The sequence below is a fragment of the Stegostoma tigrinum genome, chromosome 32 (assembly GCF_030684315.1).
Source record: "Stegostoma tigrinum isolate sSteTig4 chromosome 32, sSteTig4.hap1, whole genome shotgun sequence".
NCBI lineage: Eukaryota > Metazoa > Chordata > Chondrichthyes > Orectolobiformes > Stegostomatidae > Stegostoma > Stegostoma tigrinum.
In genome coordinates this window covers 558,549-573,156 of record NC_081385.1, presented here as the reverse complement: position 1 = coordinate 573,156, position 14,608 = coordinate 558,549, and the positions used below count along the sequence as shown (strand labels likewise).

Genomic DNA, 14,608 nt, shown 5'->3' with positions numbered 1-14,608 from the left:
ATTTCAGTGTTTGCCACAATGAGTGGCTTGGCAGCTCCACACTGACTGAGCTGGTCAAATCTAAAGGACAAAGCTATTAGCCTAGGCCAGTGGCAGATGCTGAGTGGGAGAACCAACAAGAGGGAAATGTCAACTTGACCTCATTCTCACCAACCTACCTGTCTCAGATACAGCCTTCCATGACCACATCAGTGATCATTGCAAAGCCCTTGTGAGACAAAGTCCCATCTTTACATTGAGGATACTTTCCATCCTGTTGGGCATCCCTGAGGCACTGTGGACCATCAGCAACAGAACTGTATTCAGCCACAATCTGAAGTCTCATGCCCTGGCATCCGCCACAGTAACAAGGAATCAATCCTGGTTCAATGGAGAGTGCAGGAGGGTATGCCAGGAGCAGCACCAGGTATACCTGAAGGTGAGGCATCAACCTGGTAAAGCCACCAAACAGGACTACTTGCTTGCCAAACAGTGGAAGCAGTAAGTGGTAGACAGAGCTAAGTGATGCCATAAACAATGGATCAGATCTAAGCTCCACAGTCCTATCATATCCAGTCATGAATGGTGGTAGACGAATAAACAACTCACTGGAGGAGGAGTCAATACAAATATCCCAATCCTGGATAATGGAAGAGCCAGCACATCAGTGCAAAGGATAAGGCTGAAACATTTGCAACAATCTTCAGCCAGAAACACTGAGTAAGTGATCCATCTCGGCCTCCTCCAGTGGTGCCCAGCATTACAGATACCACTCTTCAGCCAATTCACCCTGCCTGATATCAAGAAACAGCTGAAGGCATTCGATACTGCAAAGGCTATAGGCCCTGACAAAATTCCTGTAATAATACTTAAGACTTGTGCCCCAGAGCTTGCTGTGTACCTATCCAGGCTGTTCCAGTGTAGCTGCAACACTAGAATCTACCTGACAATGTGGAAAGTTGTGCAGGTATGTCCTGTACATGATATGCAATCTCTCAATCATGTTCCTTCAGTATCACTGGATCAAAATCCTGGAAATCCCTCCTAGACTGTGTGCATCTACACCCCAAGCACTGCAGCGGTTCAATGTAGCAATGCATCACCACCTCCTTGAGAGCAGTGGGGAATGGGCAATAAATATTGGCAATCTGCAACACCCATATCGCATGAATTAATTTTTGAAAAATTATTTTTATAATGCAGTAACCAGACCAGAGGCAGTACTTGAGTTGCAGGTTAAACAGTATAGTTTTAGCATTTTCTCCCTACACTTATGTCCTGTGTGTTGAGTAATAAATACAATATGTTGCATGCTTCCTTAATCACCTTATCTATGTGTCCTAGACAACAAAGTGTGGGGCTGGATGAACACAGCAGGCCAAGCAGCATCTCAGGAGCACAAAACCTGACGTTTCGGGCCTAGACCCTTCATCAGAGAGGGGGATGGGGAGAGGGAACGGGAATAAATAGGGAGAGAGGGGGCGGCGGACTGAAGATAGATAGAGGAGAAGATAGGTGGAGAGGAGAGTATAGGTGGGAGGTAGGGAGGGGATAGGTCAGTCGAGGGAAGACGGACAGGTCAAGGAGGTGGGATGAGGTAGTAGGTAGGAAACGGAGGTGCAGCTTGAGGTGGGAGGGGGAATAGGTGAGAGGAAGAACAGGTTAGGGAGGCGGGGACGAGCTGGGCTGGTTTTGGGATGCAGTGGGGGGAGGGGACGAACTGGGCTGGTTTTGGGCTGCAGTGGGGTAGGGAGAGATTTTGAAGCTTGTGAAGTCCATATTGATACCATTGGGCTGCAGGGTTCCCAAGCGGAATATGAGTTGCTGTTCCTGCAACCTTCGGGTGGCATCATTGTGGCACTGCAGGAGGCCCATGATGGACATGTCATCTAAGGAATGGGAGGGGGAGTTAAAATGTTTCGCGACTGGGAGGTGCAGTTGTTTATTGTGAACTGAGTGGAGGTGTTCTGCAAAGCAGTCCCCAAGCCTCCGCTTGGTTTCCCCAATGTAGAGGAAGTCACACTGGGTACAGTGGATACAGTATACCACATTGGCAGATGTGCAGGTGAACATCTGCTTGATGTGGAAAGTCTTCTTGGGATTTGGGATGGGGGTGAGGGAGGAGGTGTGGGGGCAAGTGTAGCACTTCCTGCGGTTGCAGGGGAAGGTGCCGGCTGTGGTGGGGTTGGAGGGGAGTGTGGAGCGGATAAGGGAGTCACAGAGAGAGTGGTCTCTCCGGAAAGCAGACAAGGGTGGGGATGGAAGAATGTCTTGGGTAGTGGGGTCAGATTGTAGATGGCGGAAGTGTCGGAGGATGACGCGTTGTATCCGGAGGTTGGTGGGATGGTATGTGAGGACAGCCCAGCTTGTCCCCTCACCCCCATTGCATCCCAAAACCAGCCCAGCTCGTCCCCACCTGCCTAATCTGTTCTTCCTCTCACCTATCCCTTCCTCCCACCTTAAGCCGCACCTCCATTTCCCACCTACTAACCTCATCCCACCTCCTTGACCTGTCCGTCCTCCCCGGACTGACCTATCCCCTCCCCACCTCCCCACCTCCCCACCTATCTTCTCCTGAATCCATCTTCGGTCCGCCTCCCCTTCTCTCCCTATTTATTTCAGAACCCTTACCCCATCCCCCTCTCTGATGAAGGGTTTAGGCCCGAAACGTCAGCTTTTGTGCTCCTGAGATGCTGCTTGGCCTGCTGTGTCCATCCAGCTTCACACTTTGTTATCTTGGATTCTCCAGCATCTGCAGTTCCCATTATCTCTTATCTATGTGTCCTACTACCTTCATGGTTCTATGGACATGTACTTGCAAGGTCCCTCTGATGCTCTATACATCTCAAAGTCTCAGCTTCTTTGTCCTCTCCAAATAAAATATCTCACACTTCTCAGGACCACATTCCATTTTGTCACTTGCCTGCCGTCTCCACCAGTCCATTGATTATCTTGCTCCAATCTGCAGTCTTCTACCTTACACATGACTACGTTGATGGACTTTCTTTTCTGAATTGTCTGCAAACCTTGCAATCAAGTTGTCTACATTTGAGTCCAAATCATTGATCCACACCACAAAGACATTCTACTGGACACATTCTTCCTCGTATAACATTTAGTTCACCATTATCCCCAGCTTCCTGTGTCAATTTTACATCCAATTTGCCACTTTCCTTTGTAATCCATGGTCTGTAGCTTTTTAATGAGTCTGATGTGTAGGATCATGTCAACAGCTTTATTAAAATCCATGTAGTCTACAGCAAATGTGCACATCTTGTCAATCCCTCCTCATATCTTCCCTCAAATATTTCAAACTATTGAGTCACAGCCTTCCATTAGCAACTCCATGTATCTATGGCCTAAAACAAGAACAAGTAAGTGCCACTGTGACACCAAGAGGTTGACATATCCTTGTTACCTGGTGGCCTCCTTCAGGGTGGTCCTGCTGCTGGTTTTCTGGCCAACAGAATCTTTTGGCTCACAGACATTTTTTGGAGTGAAGTCTTGTTTAGTGATTGTTGTATTTTCAATCTTTCCCTGTTAGAAGCATTGATATTCGAGTTAAGGTCCTGATGACAGAATTGTGGTTACATTATCGGAATCTGAAAGCGGGGCAGGATTAATGAACCAGGGAGACAAATTCAAAACTGTCATAATGGCTGGGAAATTTAAATTCAATGAATTGATAAAATTGGTATCCATACTGGTGATCATGTAACAACCAATCTGATTCACCAATTTCCTTTAGGGAAGGAAATCGGCCATACTTACCCAGTCTGGTTTACTTGTGGCCATTCACCCAGCTAGTACCGATTCTGACCTGATGTGAAATGGCTGAGCACAATACTTTGTGTTCAAACGAGTTATTCACCACAACCTTCTCAGTGATAGTTAGGGCAATAACCACAGCTCTTCACTGTAATGGTCACAAAGGAACTAATGAATTTAGGATTTAGGAGCAGGATTAGGCCATTTTGTCATTTGAGACTAATTCCCCCATTTGATAAAATCATGGCTGATCTGATTGTGACCTTATTCACGTCTGCTCCCCATATTCCTCAACACTCTTGTCCATCAAAATTCTCTCTAATTCTGTTTTGAATGAATTCAGTCACAAAGTCTCTACTACAGCCTGGGGAACAGAATTCCACAGACCAACACCTGTCAGAGAAAAGGTTCCTCCTCATTTCCATCTTAAAACGGAGAAGCCCCTTTGTTCTTAAACCAAGTCCTCAAGTTCTGTTCAGCCCCTCAAGTGGCAACATCCTCCCAATGTCCATCCTATCAAGTCCCTTGAAGGTGCTATATAAGTTTTGATAAAATTACCTCTTTCTTTCCAAATTCTATTGGCCTGATCTGTCAACCCTTCCTCATAGGATAATCTTCTCATCCAGTGAGGACTTTGAGTGGACATTCTCCGAACATCATTCTTTAAATAAATAGATCAAATCTGTACACAGACCTCCAGATGTGGTCTCACTGAGGTCCTGTACATTTGCTATAAAACTTCCCTCATTTTATATTCCAGTCCTGTTGGAATAAACATCAGTATTCTGTTTGCCTTTCTAACATTTTGTGTTTCATGCAGCTCACCGTCAAGCCCTCAACAGCAACTGGGGATGGGCAATAAATGCTGAGCCCAGCCAGTGACTCCCAGGTCCCATGTAAGAAACGAGGTACCAGTATATTTAAATCCCTCGATATTTCTGAGTTCTCCATTTAACTCATACACCTTTTCTATTCCTGCCAAGTGGACAAGTTCACATTTACCCACATTATATTCCCTCACCACACACTGAACTTGTCTGCATCCCTTTTCAAACTCTCCAGCTCCTCCTGACAACTTCTCTTCCTCCCTGTCTTGATGCCCTCTGTACATTCATTCTCCTCATCCAAGTCATTTACTTAGGTTGTAAGTAGCTGGAGGCCTCAAATCCTTGCGTGAGTTACAGCTTACCAACCCCCCAAAAAATTAACTTATCTCTGCTCTTAGTTTCCCGTTTGCAAATAATTTTTTCATCTATATTACTTCCTGAACCATCCTGCGTAACACAAGCTTTGATGGAGCACCTCATCAAATGTCTTTTTGAGCTCCAAGCACCGTACATCCACAGGTTCTCCTTTCTCCAGCTTGCCTGTTAGTTCCTCAATATGTTTGAATACATCAATGAAACACATTTTCCCTTTCACAGAGCCATGTTGACTCTGCTTCATCTTGCTATGATTTTCTAAGAATCCACCTGTAACCCCTTGATAAGATTGCAGCATTTTCCTGACAAGAGTTGATCTGTAACTAACTGTATCCCAGTAACAGGAATTTAGTCATCAGCTTTCTCTCCCTTTGTTGAATAATGATGTTATGTTGGAAAATAGTCAACTGGCTCGGGAACCCTCAGAATTTTATAAGATTATGCCAATGTTTTAACTATCTCTGCAGCCACTTTTTTTCTGAGCCTAAGATGCAGGCCATCCCAGGTTTTGAGATTTGTCACCTTTTAACTCTAATAATTTTCCAGCATCTTTTCCGGGTGAACGGTGATTATTTTAGTGATAATGGGAACTGCAGATGCTGGAGAATCCAAGATAATGAAATGTGAGGCTGGCTGAACACAGCAGGTCAAGCAGCATCTCAGGAGCACAAAAGCTGACGTTTCGGGCCTAGACCCTTCTGATGAAGGGTCTAGGCCCGAAACGTCAGCTTTTCTGGGCATGCTGTGTTCCTCCAGCCTCACATTTCATAATCGGTGATTATTTTAAATTCCTCCCTCTTGTTCATCTCTTTGGTACATATTCAAAGTCTCTTATCATGAAGGCAGATACAAAATTCCTGTTTAACACCTCCATAGCCCCCTTTGTTTTCCGATCAGAGATCCCCAAACTCCCTGACAAGAGGACCAACACTAGCTTTAGTTACTCTTCCTCTATTTAATTATTTGTAGAAACTCTTACTGTTATTTTGTATTGTTCACTAGCTTTCCATTACTCTGCTTTCTCCCTCTATTTTTGTAGTAATCCATGAATTCCTTATTTAGTCACAGTTAATGTACCCTTCTCAAATAATTTCTTTTCCTCACTGCTGAAAATTGCAAAATAGACACAGCGAAATATATTATTGTTCAAAATCACCTTAATTTGTCTCAAAGACAAAATCTGATTGGAAATTATGGCCATCGTTAGCCATTAACAGTCCCCATTAACAGACACTCACCCTCCTAGCCAAATCATTATCCAATCCTTTGCCTGGTCAACTCTTCTTCACTCTCTTTGGGCTCTAACTCCACCGATCATTTACTCCTTAATCCCGCCCCCTACATCTTCTGCATATAAACCAACATTTTTGTAGCTGCCATCAATTCTGAGGAAGGGTCACTGGACGTGAAATGTTAACTCTGATTTCTCTCCACAGACACTGACAGACCTGCTGAGCTTTTTCAGCAAACTTGCGTTTTGTTTCTGATTCGCGATTGTTTTGTGACTCAAGAACAGAGGATAATATGATAAGGACACTGCTGAAGGTCAGAAACTTCACTTGAGGCTAAGGGATGCCCCCAGTGGGAAATGTAAGTATAGAGCCAGCCCAGTCGGGGAATGCTTCCTTCTGGACCTTGTACCTAATCCAGGCTGAACATGCCTTTGGAATGTTTGATTGGACAGTATAGAGAAATATTTAAGAGAGTAGCTAATGTTGTTCCTCTATTCAAAAAGGGAAATAGGAATAATCCAGGAAACTATAGACCAATGAGTCTCACATTAGTAAATGGGAAGCTGTTGGAGGGAATTCTTAGGGATAGGATATACGCACATTTGGAAAAGCATGGCCTAATTAGGGATAGTCAGTGTGGCTTTGTGCAGGGCAAGTCATGTCTTACTAACTTTATTGAGGTTTTAGGAAGTGATGAAGGTGATTGATGAGTGTCGAGCAGCGAATGATGTCTACATGAATTTTAATCAGGCTTTTGACAAGGTCCTTCATGGTAGATTAATCCAGATAATTAAGATGCTTGGGATACATGGTGACTTGGCAGCTTAGATTCAGTATTGGCTTACTCATAGAAGACAGAAGAGATAACAAGGTGTAGACCTGGATGAACACAGCAGGCCAAGCAGCATCAGAGGAGCAGGAAAGCTGATGTTTCGGGTCTAGACCCTTCTTCAGAAATGGTGGAAGGGTCTTTTCCAGGCTGGAGGTCCGTGAGTTGTGGCGTTCCACAGGGATTTGTACTGGGACCTCTGCTGTTTGAGATGCATATAAATGACTTGGAATGAAAACGTAGATGTGAGAGCTAGTAAGTTTTCAGATCGATGGAGTTATGGATAGTGTAGAAGATTATCAAAGGATACAGCAGAATATAGATAGTTGCAGATATAAGTGGAGAAATGTAAGTGTGAGCTGCTGCATTTTGGGAGACCAAACGCTAAGGAAAAGTACACAGTTAATGGCAGGACCATGAACAGTATTGATGTGTAGAGGGATCTTGGGGTTCAAGTCCGTAGCTCCCTGAAAATGGCCTCACAAGTAGATAGGGTGGAAAAGAAGACATAAGGCATGCTTGCTTTTATTGGTTGGGGAATTGAATACAAGAGTCAGGGTGTCATGTTGCAGCTTTATAAGACTTTGGCTAGGCCCCACTTTTAGAGTTAGAGATAATGGGAACTGCAGATGCTGGAGAATCCAAGATAACAAAGTGTGAAGCTGGATGAACACAGCGGGCCAAGCAGCATCTCAGGAGCACAAAAGCTGACGTTTTGGGCCTAGACCCTTCATCGGAGAGGGGAATGGGGTGAGGGTTCTGGAATAAATAGGGAGAGAGGGGGAGGCGGACCGAAGATGGAGAGTAAAGAAGATAGGTGGAGAGGAGAGTATAGGTGGGGAGGTAGGGAGGGGATAGGTCAGTCCAGGGAAGATGGACAGGTCAAGGAGGTGGGATGAGATTAGTAGGTAGGAAATGGAGGTGCGGCTTGGGGTGGGAGGAAGGGATGGGTGAGAAGAAGAGCAGATTAGGGAGGCAGAGACAGGCTGGGCTGGTTTTGGGATGCGGTGGGGGAAGGGGAGATTTTGAAGCTGGTGAAGTCCACATTGATATCATTCAGCTGCAGGGTTCCCAAGCGGAATATGAGTTGCTGTTCCTGCAACCTTCGGGTGGCATCATTGTGGCACTGCAGGAGGCCCATGATGGACATGTCGTCTGAGGAATGAGAGGGGGAGTTGAAATGGTTCGCGACTGGGAGGTGCAGCTGTTTATTGCGAACCAAGCGGAGATGTTCTGCAAAGCGGTCCCCAAGCCTCCGCTTGGTTTAACCCGGTGTGGCTTCCTCTACATTGGGGAAACCAAGCGGAGGCTTGGGGACTGCTTTGCAGAACACCTCCGCTCGGTTCGCAATAAACAACTGCACCTCCCAGTCGCGAACCATTTCCACTCCCCCTCCCATTCTTTAGACGACATGTCCATCATGGGCCTCCTGCAGTGCCACAATGATGCCACCCGAAGGTTGCAGGAACAGCAACTCATATTCCGCTTGGGAACCCTGCAGCCTAATGGTATCAATGTGGATTTCACAAACTTCAAAATCTCCCCTTCCCCCACCACATCCCAAAACCAGCCCAGCTCTTCCCCTCCCCCCACTGCATCCCAAAACCAGCCCAGCCTGTCTCGGCCTCCCTAACCTGTTCTTCTTCTCACCCATCCCTTCCTCCCACCTCAAGCCGCACCTCCATTGCCTACCTACTAATCTCATCCCACCTCCTTGACCTGTCCATCTTCCCTGGACTGACCTATCCCCTCCCTACCTCCCCACCTATACTCTCCTCTCCACCTATCTTCTTTTCTCTCCATCTTTGGTCCACCTCCCCCTCTCTCCCTATTTATTCCAGAACCCTCACCCCATCGCCCTCTCTGTTGAAGGGTCTGGGCCCGAAACGTCAGCTTTTGTGCTCCTGAGATGCTGCTTGGCCTGCTGTGCTCATCCAGCTTCATACTTTATTACCCACTTTTAGAGTATTGTGTTCAGTTCTGGTCACCAAATTACAGGAAGGATGTAGAGGCTTTGGAGAGGGTGCAGAAGAGGTTTACCAGGATGCTGCCTAGATTAGGGGGAATGAGCTATAAGGAGAGGTTAGAAAAACTCAGGATGTTTTCTCTGGAGTAGCACAGGCTGAGGGGAGACATGATAAAACTTTATAAAATTATGAGACCGGGTTGTCAGTCAGAACCTTTTTCCCCAGAGTTGAAATGTCCAAAACTAGGGGGCATGCATTTAAGGTGAGAGGGGGAAGTTTAAAGGAGCAGTCAGGGGCAGGTTTTTTACATGGAGAATGTTGGGAGTCTGGAATGCACTGCTAGGGTGGTGGTGGAAACAGATACTGCAGGGGTGTTTCAAAGGAACTTTTAGATAAGCACATGAATATGTAAGAAATGGAGGGAAATGGACTAAGGGCAGGCAGAAGGGATCAGTTTAATTTGGCATAACATTCAGCACAACATTGTGGGCCAAAGGGCCCATTACTGTGCTGTCCAGTTCTATGTTTATCCTAAAATTAAACCATGAGGCAGCTTACCGGAGGAGGTATATAATTAAACCAAGGTGCAGCTTACCGGAGGAGGTATATAATTAAACCATGAGGCAGCTTCCCGAAGGAGGCATGTAACTTAACATGAGGCAGCTTACCGGAGGAGGTATATAACTAAACCATGAGGCAGCTTACTGGAGGAGGCATGTAACTAAACCATGAGGCAGCTTACCGAAGGAGGCATGTAACTAAACCATGAGGCAGCTTACCGAAGGAGGTATATAATTAAACCATGAGGCAGCTTCTCGAAGGAGGTATATAACTAAACCATGAGGCAGCTTACCGGAGGAGGTATATAAGCTCCATCATGAAGGTCCCCATGACGAACCCGCGACTCTGTCTCCCAAGGCCTGAATGAGTTTGTGTAGGCTGTTCCACTACGAAATTTGCCACCACAAGCACTCTGCATCGTCATGGGTCGGTTGAGATCTTGCGGTTGATTGAACGGTACCCCTGTATACGTAAGCTGAGGGAAAGATAAATAGCAGCAGTTGGTACTTGGATTCACAAAAACATTATCGTGTAAAGTGGGAGGGAAGTAGGCTTGTCAGTAACTGCCAATGACTGATTAAGGAGGAGCAGGGTAGATACTGGGCTTTGAAGGAGACAACAAACTGATGAAATATGCCATTGCCATTAGATGCAACTAATCTTCATCTGGTTGAAGGAAAGGATCATCATAAATGGGCAAGGAGTGAGAGTGCAGGATTGCCATTACAGGAATTGAAGCTTGGATGCAGTGTTTGAACACTTGGAAAAGGAGCAGAAGAAAGCCATTTAGCCCCTCAAACCTGCTGCACCTTTCAAACTATTTGTGTTTTGAATTCCACATTCACATCCCCTTCCAATAACATTTGCTTCTGTTGTCTAACAAGAATCTGCCACGACTCCTGGAGTATTGGGTGCAGGTTTGGTCTCCCTGTTGAAGAAAGGATATACTTGCTATAGACGGAGCCTAAAGGAGGTTTGCTAGACTGATACTGGGGATAGCAGGACTGTCCAATGAGGCGAGATTGGATCAACTGGGGCTGTATTCAATGAGTTTAAAACGATGTGGGGGAATCTGATTGAAAGGTATAAAATTCTAACAGGACTGAACAGACTAGGTTCTGGAGCAAGTTTTTGCTGTTTGTGAGTCTAGAACTCAGGGACACAGCCTCAGGATTTGGGTTAGACCACTTAGGACAAAGATGAAGGAAAGTGAACCTGTGTAATTCTGTACCATGGAAGATAATGGAGGACAAGTCACTGAATATATTCAAGAAAGAGGTAGATACATTTTTAGATATTAAAGGCATCCAGGGCCTGGGGATAAATTGGAAATGGCATCCTCCATGATCCGATTGAGTGCTGGAGGACTCTTGAAGGTTGGAATGGTCTACTATTGCTCCTAGTTTCTACATTTCTATCTATCCACTAGGATGAAATGGATGGGATCGAGTCTATGACCTCAGCGATCTTGCATGCCGTATGGAAGGAATGAGATTTATGGGCAGAATGACCATTGCTTACTGTGAAATTTATGAGTTTCTCTTTCAGTGAATCGCGTACAGAATACAATTGCTTTATACTTAACCCTTGTCACCGTGTTGGTATCAATGGTCCCTTCCAGTCTCAACTGGTTCTTTAATATGATTGGATCACGACGGGGGTATTTGACCGCGTCCCAGCCAATGTATGAATCTCTCTGAATTGTGTTGAAGTCCACACTGAGGAGAGAAAGGGAAATATGTGTTGGAGTTAAGGATGTCAGATCCATTACTTTTCTACAGCAACAATTTGCATTTACATGGCACCTTTAGACCGTAAATACATTCCAGGGCAGTTAATAAAGAGATGCATGGTCTCTGGGTTGTTCCACACTCCCTTGACAAGGGTCCTATCCATCACCTTCCAAATCACTCCCTTATGGGGACTCGATGGCCTATTGGTATTATCGCTGGACTGTTAATGCAGAGGCTCCAGATAATGTTCTGGGAACCTGGGTTTGAATCTCGCCATGGCAGGTGGTGGAATTTGAATTCAATAAAACAATCTGGAATTAAGAATCTAATGATGACCGTGAATCCATTGACGACTGTCAGGAAAAACCCATCTGGTTCACTAATGTCATTTAGGAAAGGAAACTGCCATCCTTACCTGGTCTGGCCTACATTTGACTCCAGACCCACAGCAATGTGGTTGACTCATAACTGCCCTTTGGGCAATTAGGGATGGGCAATAAATGCTGACTGGCCAGTGAAATCCTCACCCAATGAATTAAAAAAAAACACCGACGCTCAGTAGCAGCAGTGTGTACTACCTACAAGATGCACGGCAGAAAATCACCACAGATCCTCAGGCAGCACCTTCCAAACCCACAACCACTTCCATCCAGAAGGGCAAAGTCATCAGACATATGGGAACACCAGCCCCTGTAAGTTCTCCTGCATCCTGACTTGGAAATTTGTTGCCATTCCTTCACTGTCACTGGGCCATAATCCTGGAAGTCCCTCCCTAAGGGACAGCAAGAACTGCAGACCCTGTGTAGTGTGGAGCTGGAAGAACACAGCAGGTCAGGCAGCACAGGAATAGGAAAGGAAGGGTCCTGACCCGGAATGTTAACTTTCCTGCTGCTCTCATGCTACCTGGCCTGCTGTGTTCCTGCAGCTCCACACTGTGGTAACTCCCTGCCTGAGGGCATTGTAGGTCAAGCTACAGCACGTGAATGGCAGCAACAGGGCAGCTAAGGTTGGGCAGTAAATGCTGGGCTAGCTAGCAGCACCCACATCTCATGTATAAATTTTAAGAAGTAAGCTTGTGTCCTGTGTTACTGAACCAATGGTATCAATTCACCCAAGGGAACACAAATGTGTTCGTGCTGAAAATTTTGTCAAACATTAAGATTGACAAGTCGCCAGGCCCGGATCAGATTTGTCCTCGGCTGCTTTGGGAAGCGAGAAATGCAATTGCTTCGCCACTTGCGAAGATCTTTGCATCCTCGCTCTCCACTGGAGTCGTACCTGAGGACTGGAGAGAGGCAAATGTAATTCCTCTCTTCAAGAAAGGAAATAGGGAAATCCCCGGCAATTATAGACCGGTAAGTCTCACGTCGGTCGTCTGCAAGGTGTTAGAAAGGATTCTGAGGGACAAGATTTATGACCATCTGGAAGAGCATGGCTTGATCAAATACAGTCAACACGGCTTTGTGAGGGGTAGGTCATGCCTTACAAACCTTATCGAGTTTTTTGAGGATGTGACTAGAAAAGTTGATGAGGGTCGAGCTGTGGATGTGGTGTATATGGACTTCAGTAAGGCATTTGATAAGGTTCCCCATGGTATGCTCATTCAGAAGGTCAGGAGGAATGGGATACAGGGGAACTTAGCTGCTTGGATACAGAATTGGCTGGCCAACAGAAGACAGCGAGTGGTTGTAGAAGGAAAATATTCTGCCTGGAAGTCAGTGGTGAGTGGAGTTCCACAGGGCTCTGTCCTTGGGCCTCTACTGTTTGTAATTTTTATTAATGACTTGGACGAGGGGATTGAAGGATGGGTCAGCAAGTTTGCAGACGACACCAAGGTAGGAGGTGTCGTTGACAGTGTAGAGGGCTGTTGTAGGCTGCAGCGGGACATTGACAGGATGCAGAGATGGGCTGAGAGGTGGCAGATGGAGTTCAACCTGGATAAATGCGAGGTGATGCATTTTGGAAGGTCGAATTTGAAAGCTGAGTACAGGATTAAGGATAGGATTCTTGGCAGCGTGGAGGAACAGAGGGATCTTGGTGTGCAGATACATAGATCCCTTAAAATGGCCACCCAAGTGGACAGGGTTATTAAGAAAGCATATGGTGTTTTGGCTTTCATTAACAGGGGGATTGAGTTTAAGAGTCGTGAGATCTTGTTGCAGCTCTATAAAACTTTGGTTAGACCGCACTTGGAATACTGCGTCCAGTTCTGGGCGCCGTATTATAGGAAAGATGTGGATGCTTTGGAGAGGGTTCAGAGGAGGTTTACCAGGATGCTGCCTGGACTGGAGAGCTTATCTTATGAAGAGAGGTTGACTGAGCTCGGTCTCTTTTCATTGGAGAAAAGGAGGAGGAGAGGGGACCTAATTGAGGTATACAAGATAATGAGAGGCATAGATAGAGTTGATAGCCAGAGACTATTTCCCAGGGCAGAAATGGCTAGCACGAGGGGTCATAGTTTTAAGCTGGTTGGTGGAAAGTATAGAGGGGATGTCAGAGGCAGGTTCTTTACGCAGAGAGTTGTGAGAGCATGGAATGCGTTGCCAGCAGCAGTTGTGGAAGCAAGGTCATTGGGGTCATTTAAGAGACTGCTGGACATGTATATGGTCACAGAAATTTGAGGGTGCATACATGAGGATCAATGGTCGGCACAACATTGTGGGCTGAAGGGCCTGTTCTGTGCTGTACTGTTCTATGTTCTATGTTCTAAATAAAAACCTATGGCCAACCTCAGGGAAACATTCTGAAAAAGGGTCACTGGACCCAAATGTTAACTGTATTCTCTCACTACAAATGCTGCCAGATCTGCTGAGTTTCTCCAGCAATTTCTGCTGTTGTTTCAAATCTCCAGCATCTGCAGCTCTTTATTTCATTTTATTCCCTACTTCTTTACTCCATTCCCTTCGAACTAAAGACCCACATTCTATTTTTCTTCCTTATTACCGACTGAACATGGGTGCTTGCTTTGTGAAATTCACGTATGGAAATCTCAAAATCCCTCTACAGTGTGAGAGCTTCATTACGCCTACCTGTATTTATTGGAATTGTCAGTTTGGAGTTGTAAGTTGAAGATGAAGTGTTTAGGTTGAGGGCATTTACATGGAAACCTGCCTTAGGAATGTTTGGGATGACTACTTACTGTGGAGGAAAAATGTTTCTGAATATGATCAGGTTTTGAATTAATATGCTGCCATGATAATGTTGGGATAGGTTGGTGCTGACTTATTCGATTCTGTTAAAGGTCAGGAGAAGGCCCTGTTTGCAATCAGACACCGCTCAGTTCCTCAGAATTCCTGCTCCAAATTGGTGAATTCACCAGCTCTGAAAACACTCTGAT

At 45.6% G+C, this 14,608-nt stretch overlaps 1 protein-coding gene across 4 annotated transcripts in view; it reads right to left on the bottom strand.

The window, feature by feature from the left end:
• LOC125466990 (uncharacterized) overlaps positions 1-14,608 on the bottom strand; it is a 36,654-nt gene that overhangs the window by 3,091 nt on the left and 18,955 nt on the right. For 3 of the 4 annotated variants that reach the window (XM_048562258.2, XM_048562257.2, XM_048562259.2), the window contains 2 exons: positions 11,124-11,256; positions 9,831-10,013 (listed from right to left, as the gene is read on the bottom strand). In XM_048562258.2, coding sequence (XP_048418215.2) covers positions 9,831-10,013; positions 11,124-11,256 — 316 coding nt within the window. Of the gene's footprint in view, positions 1-3,397; positions 3,517-9,830; positions 10,014-11,123; positions 11,257-14,608 lie in introns of all 4 variants that reach the window. The other variant, XM_048562260.2, reaches the window with a different exon arrangement.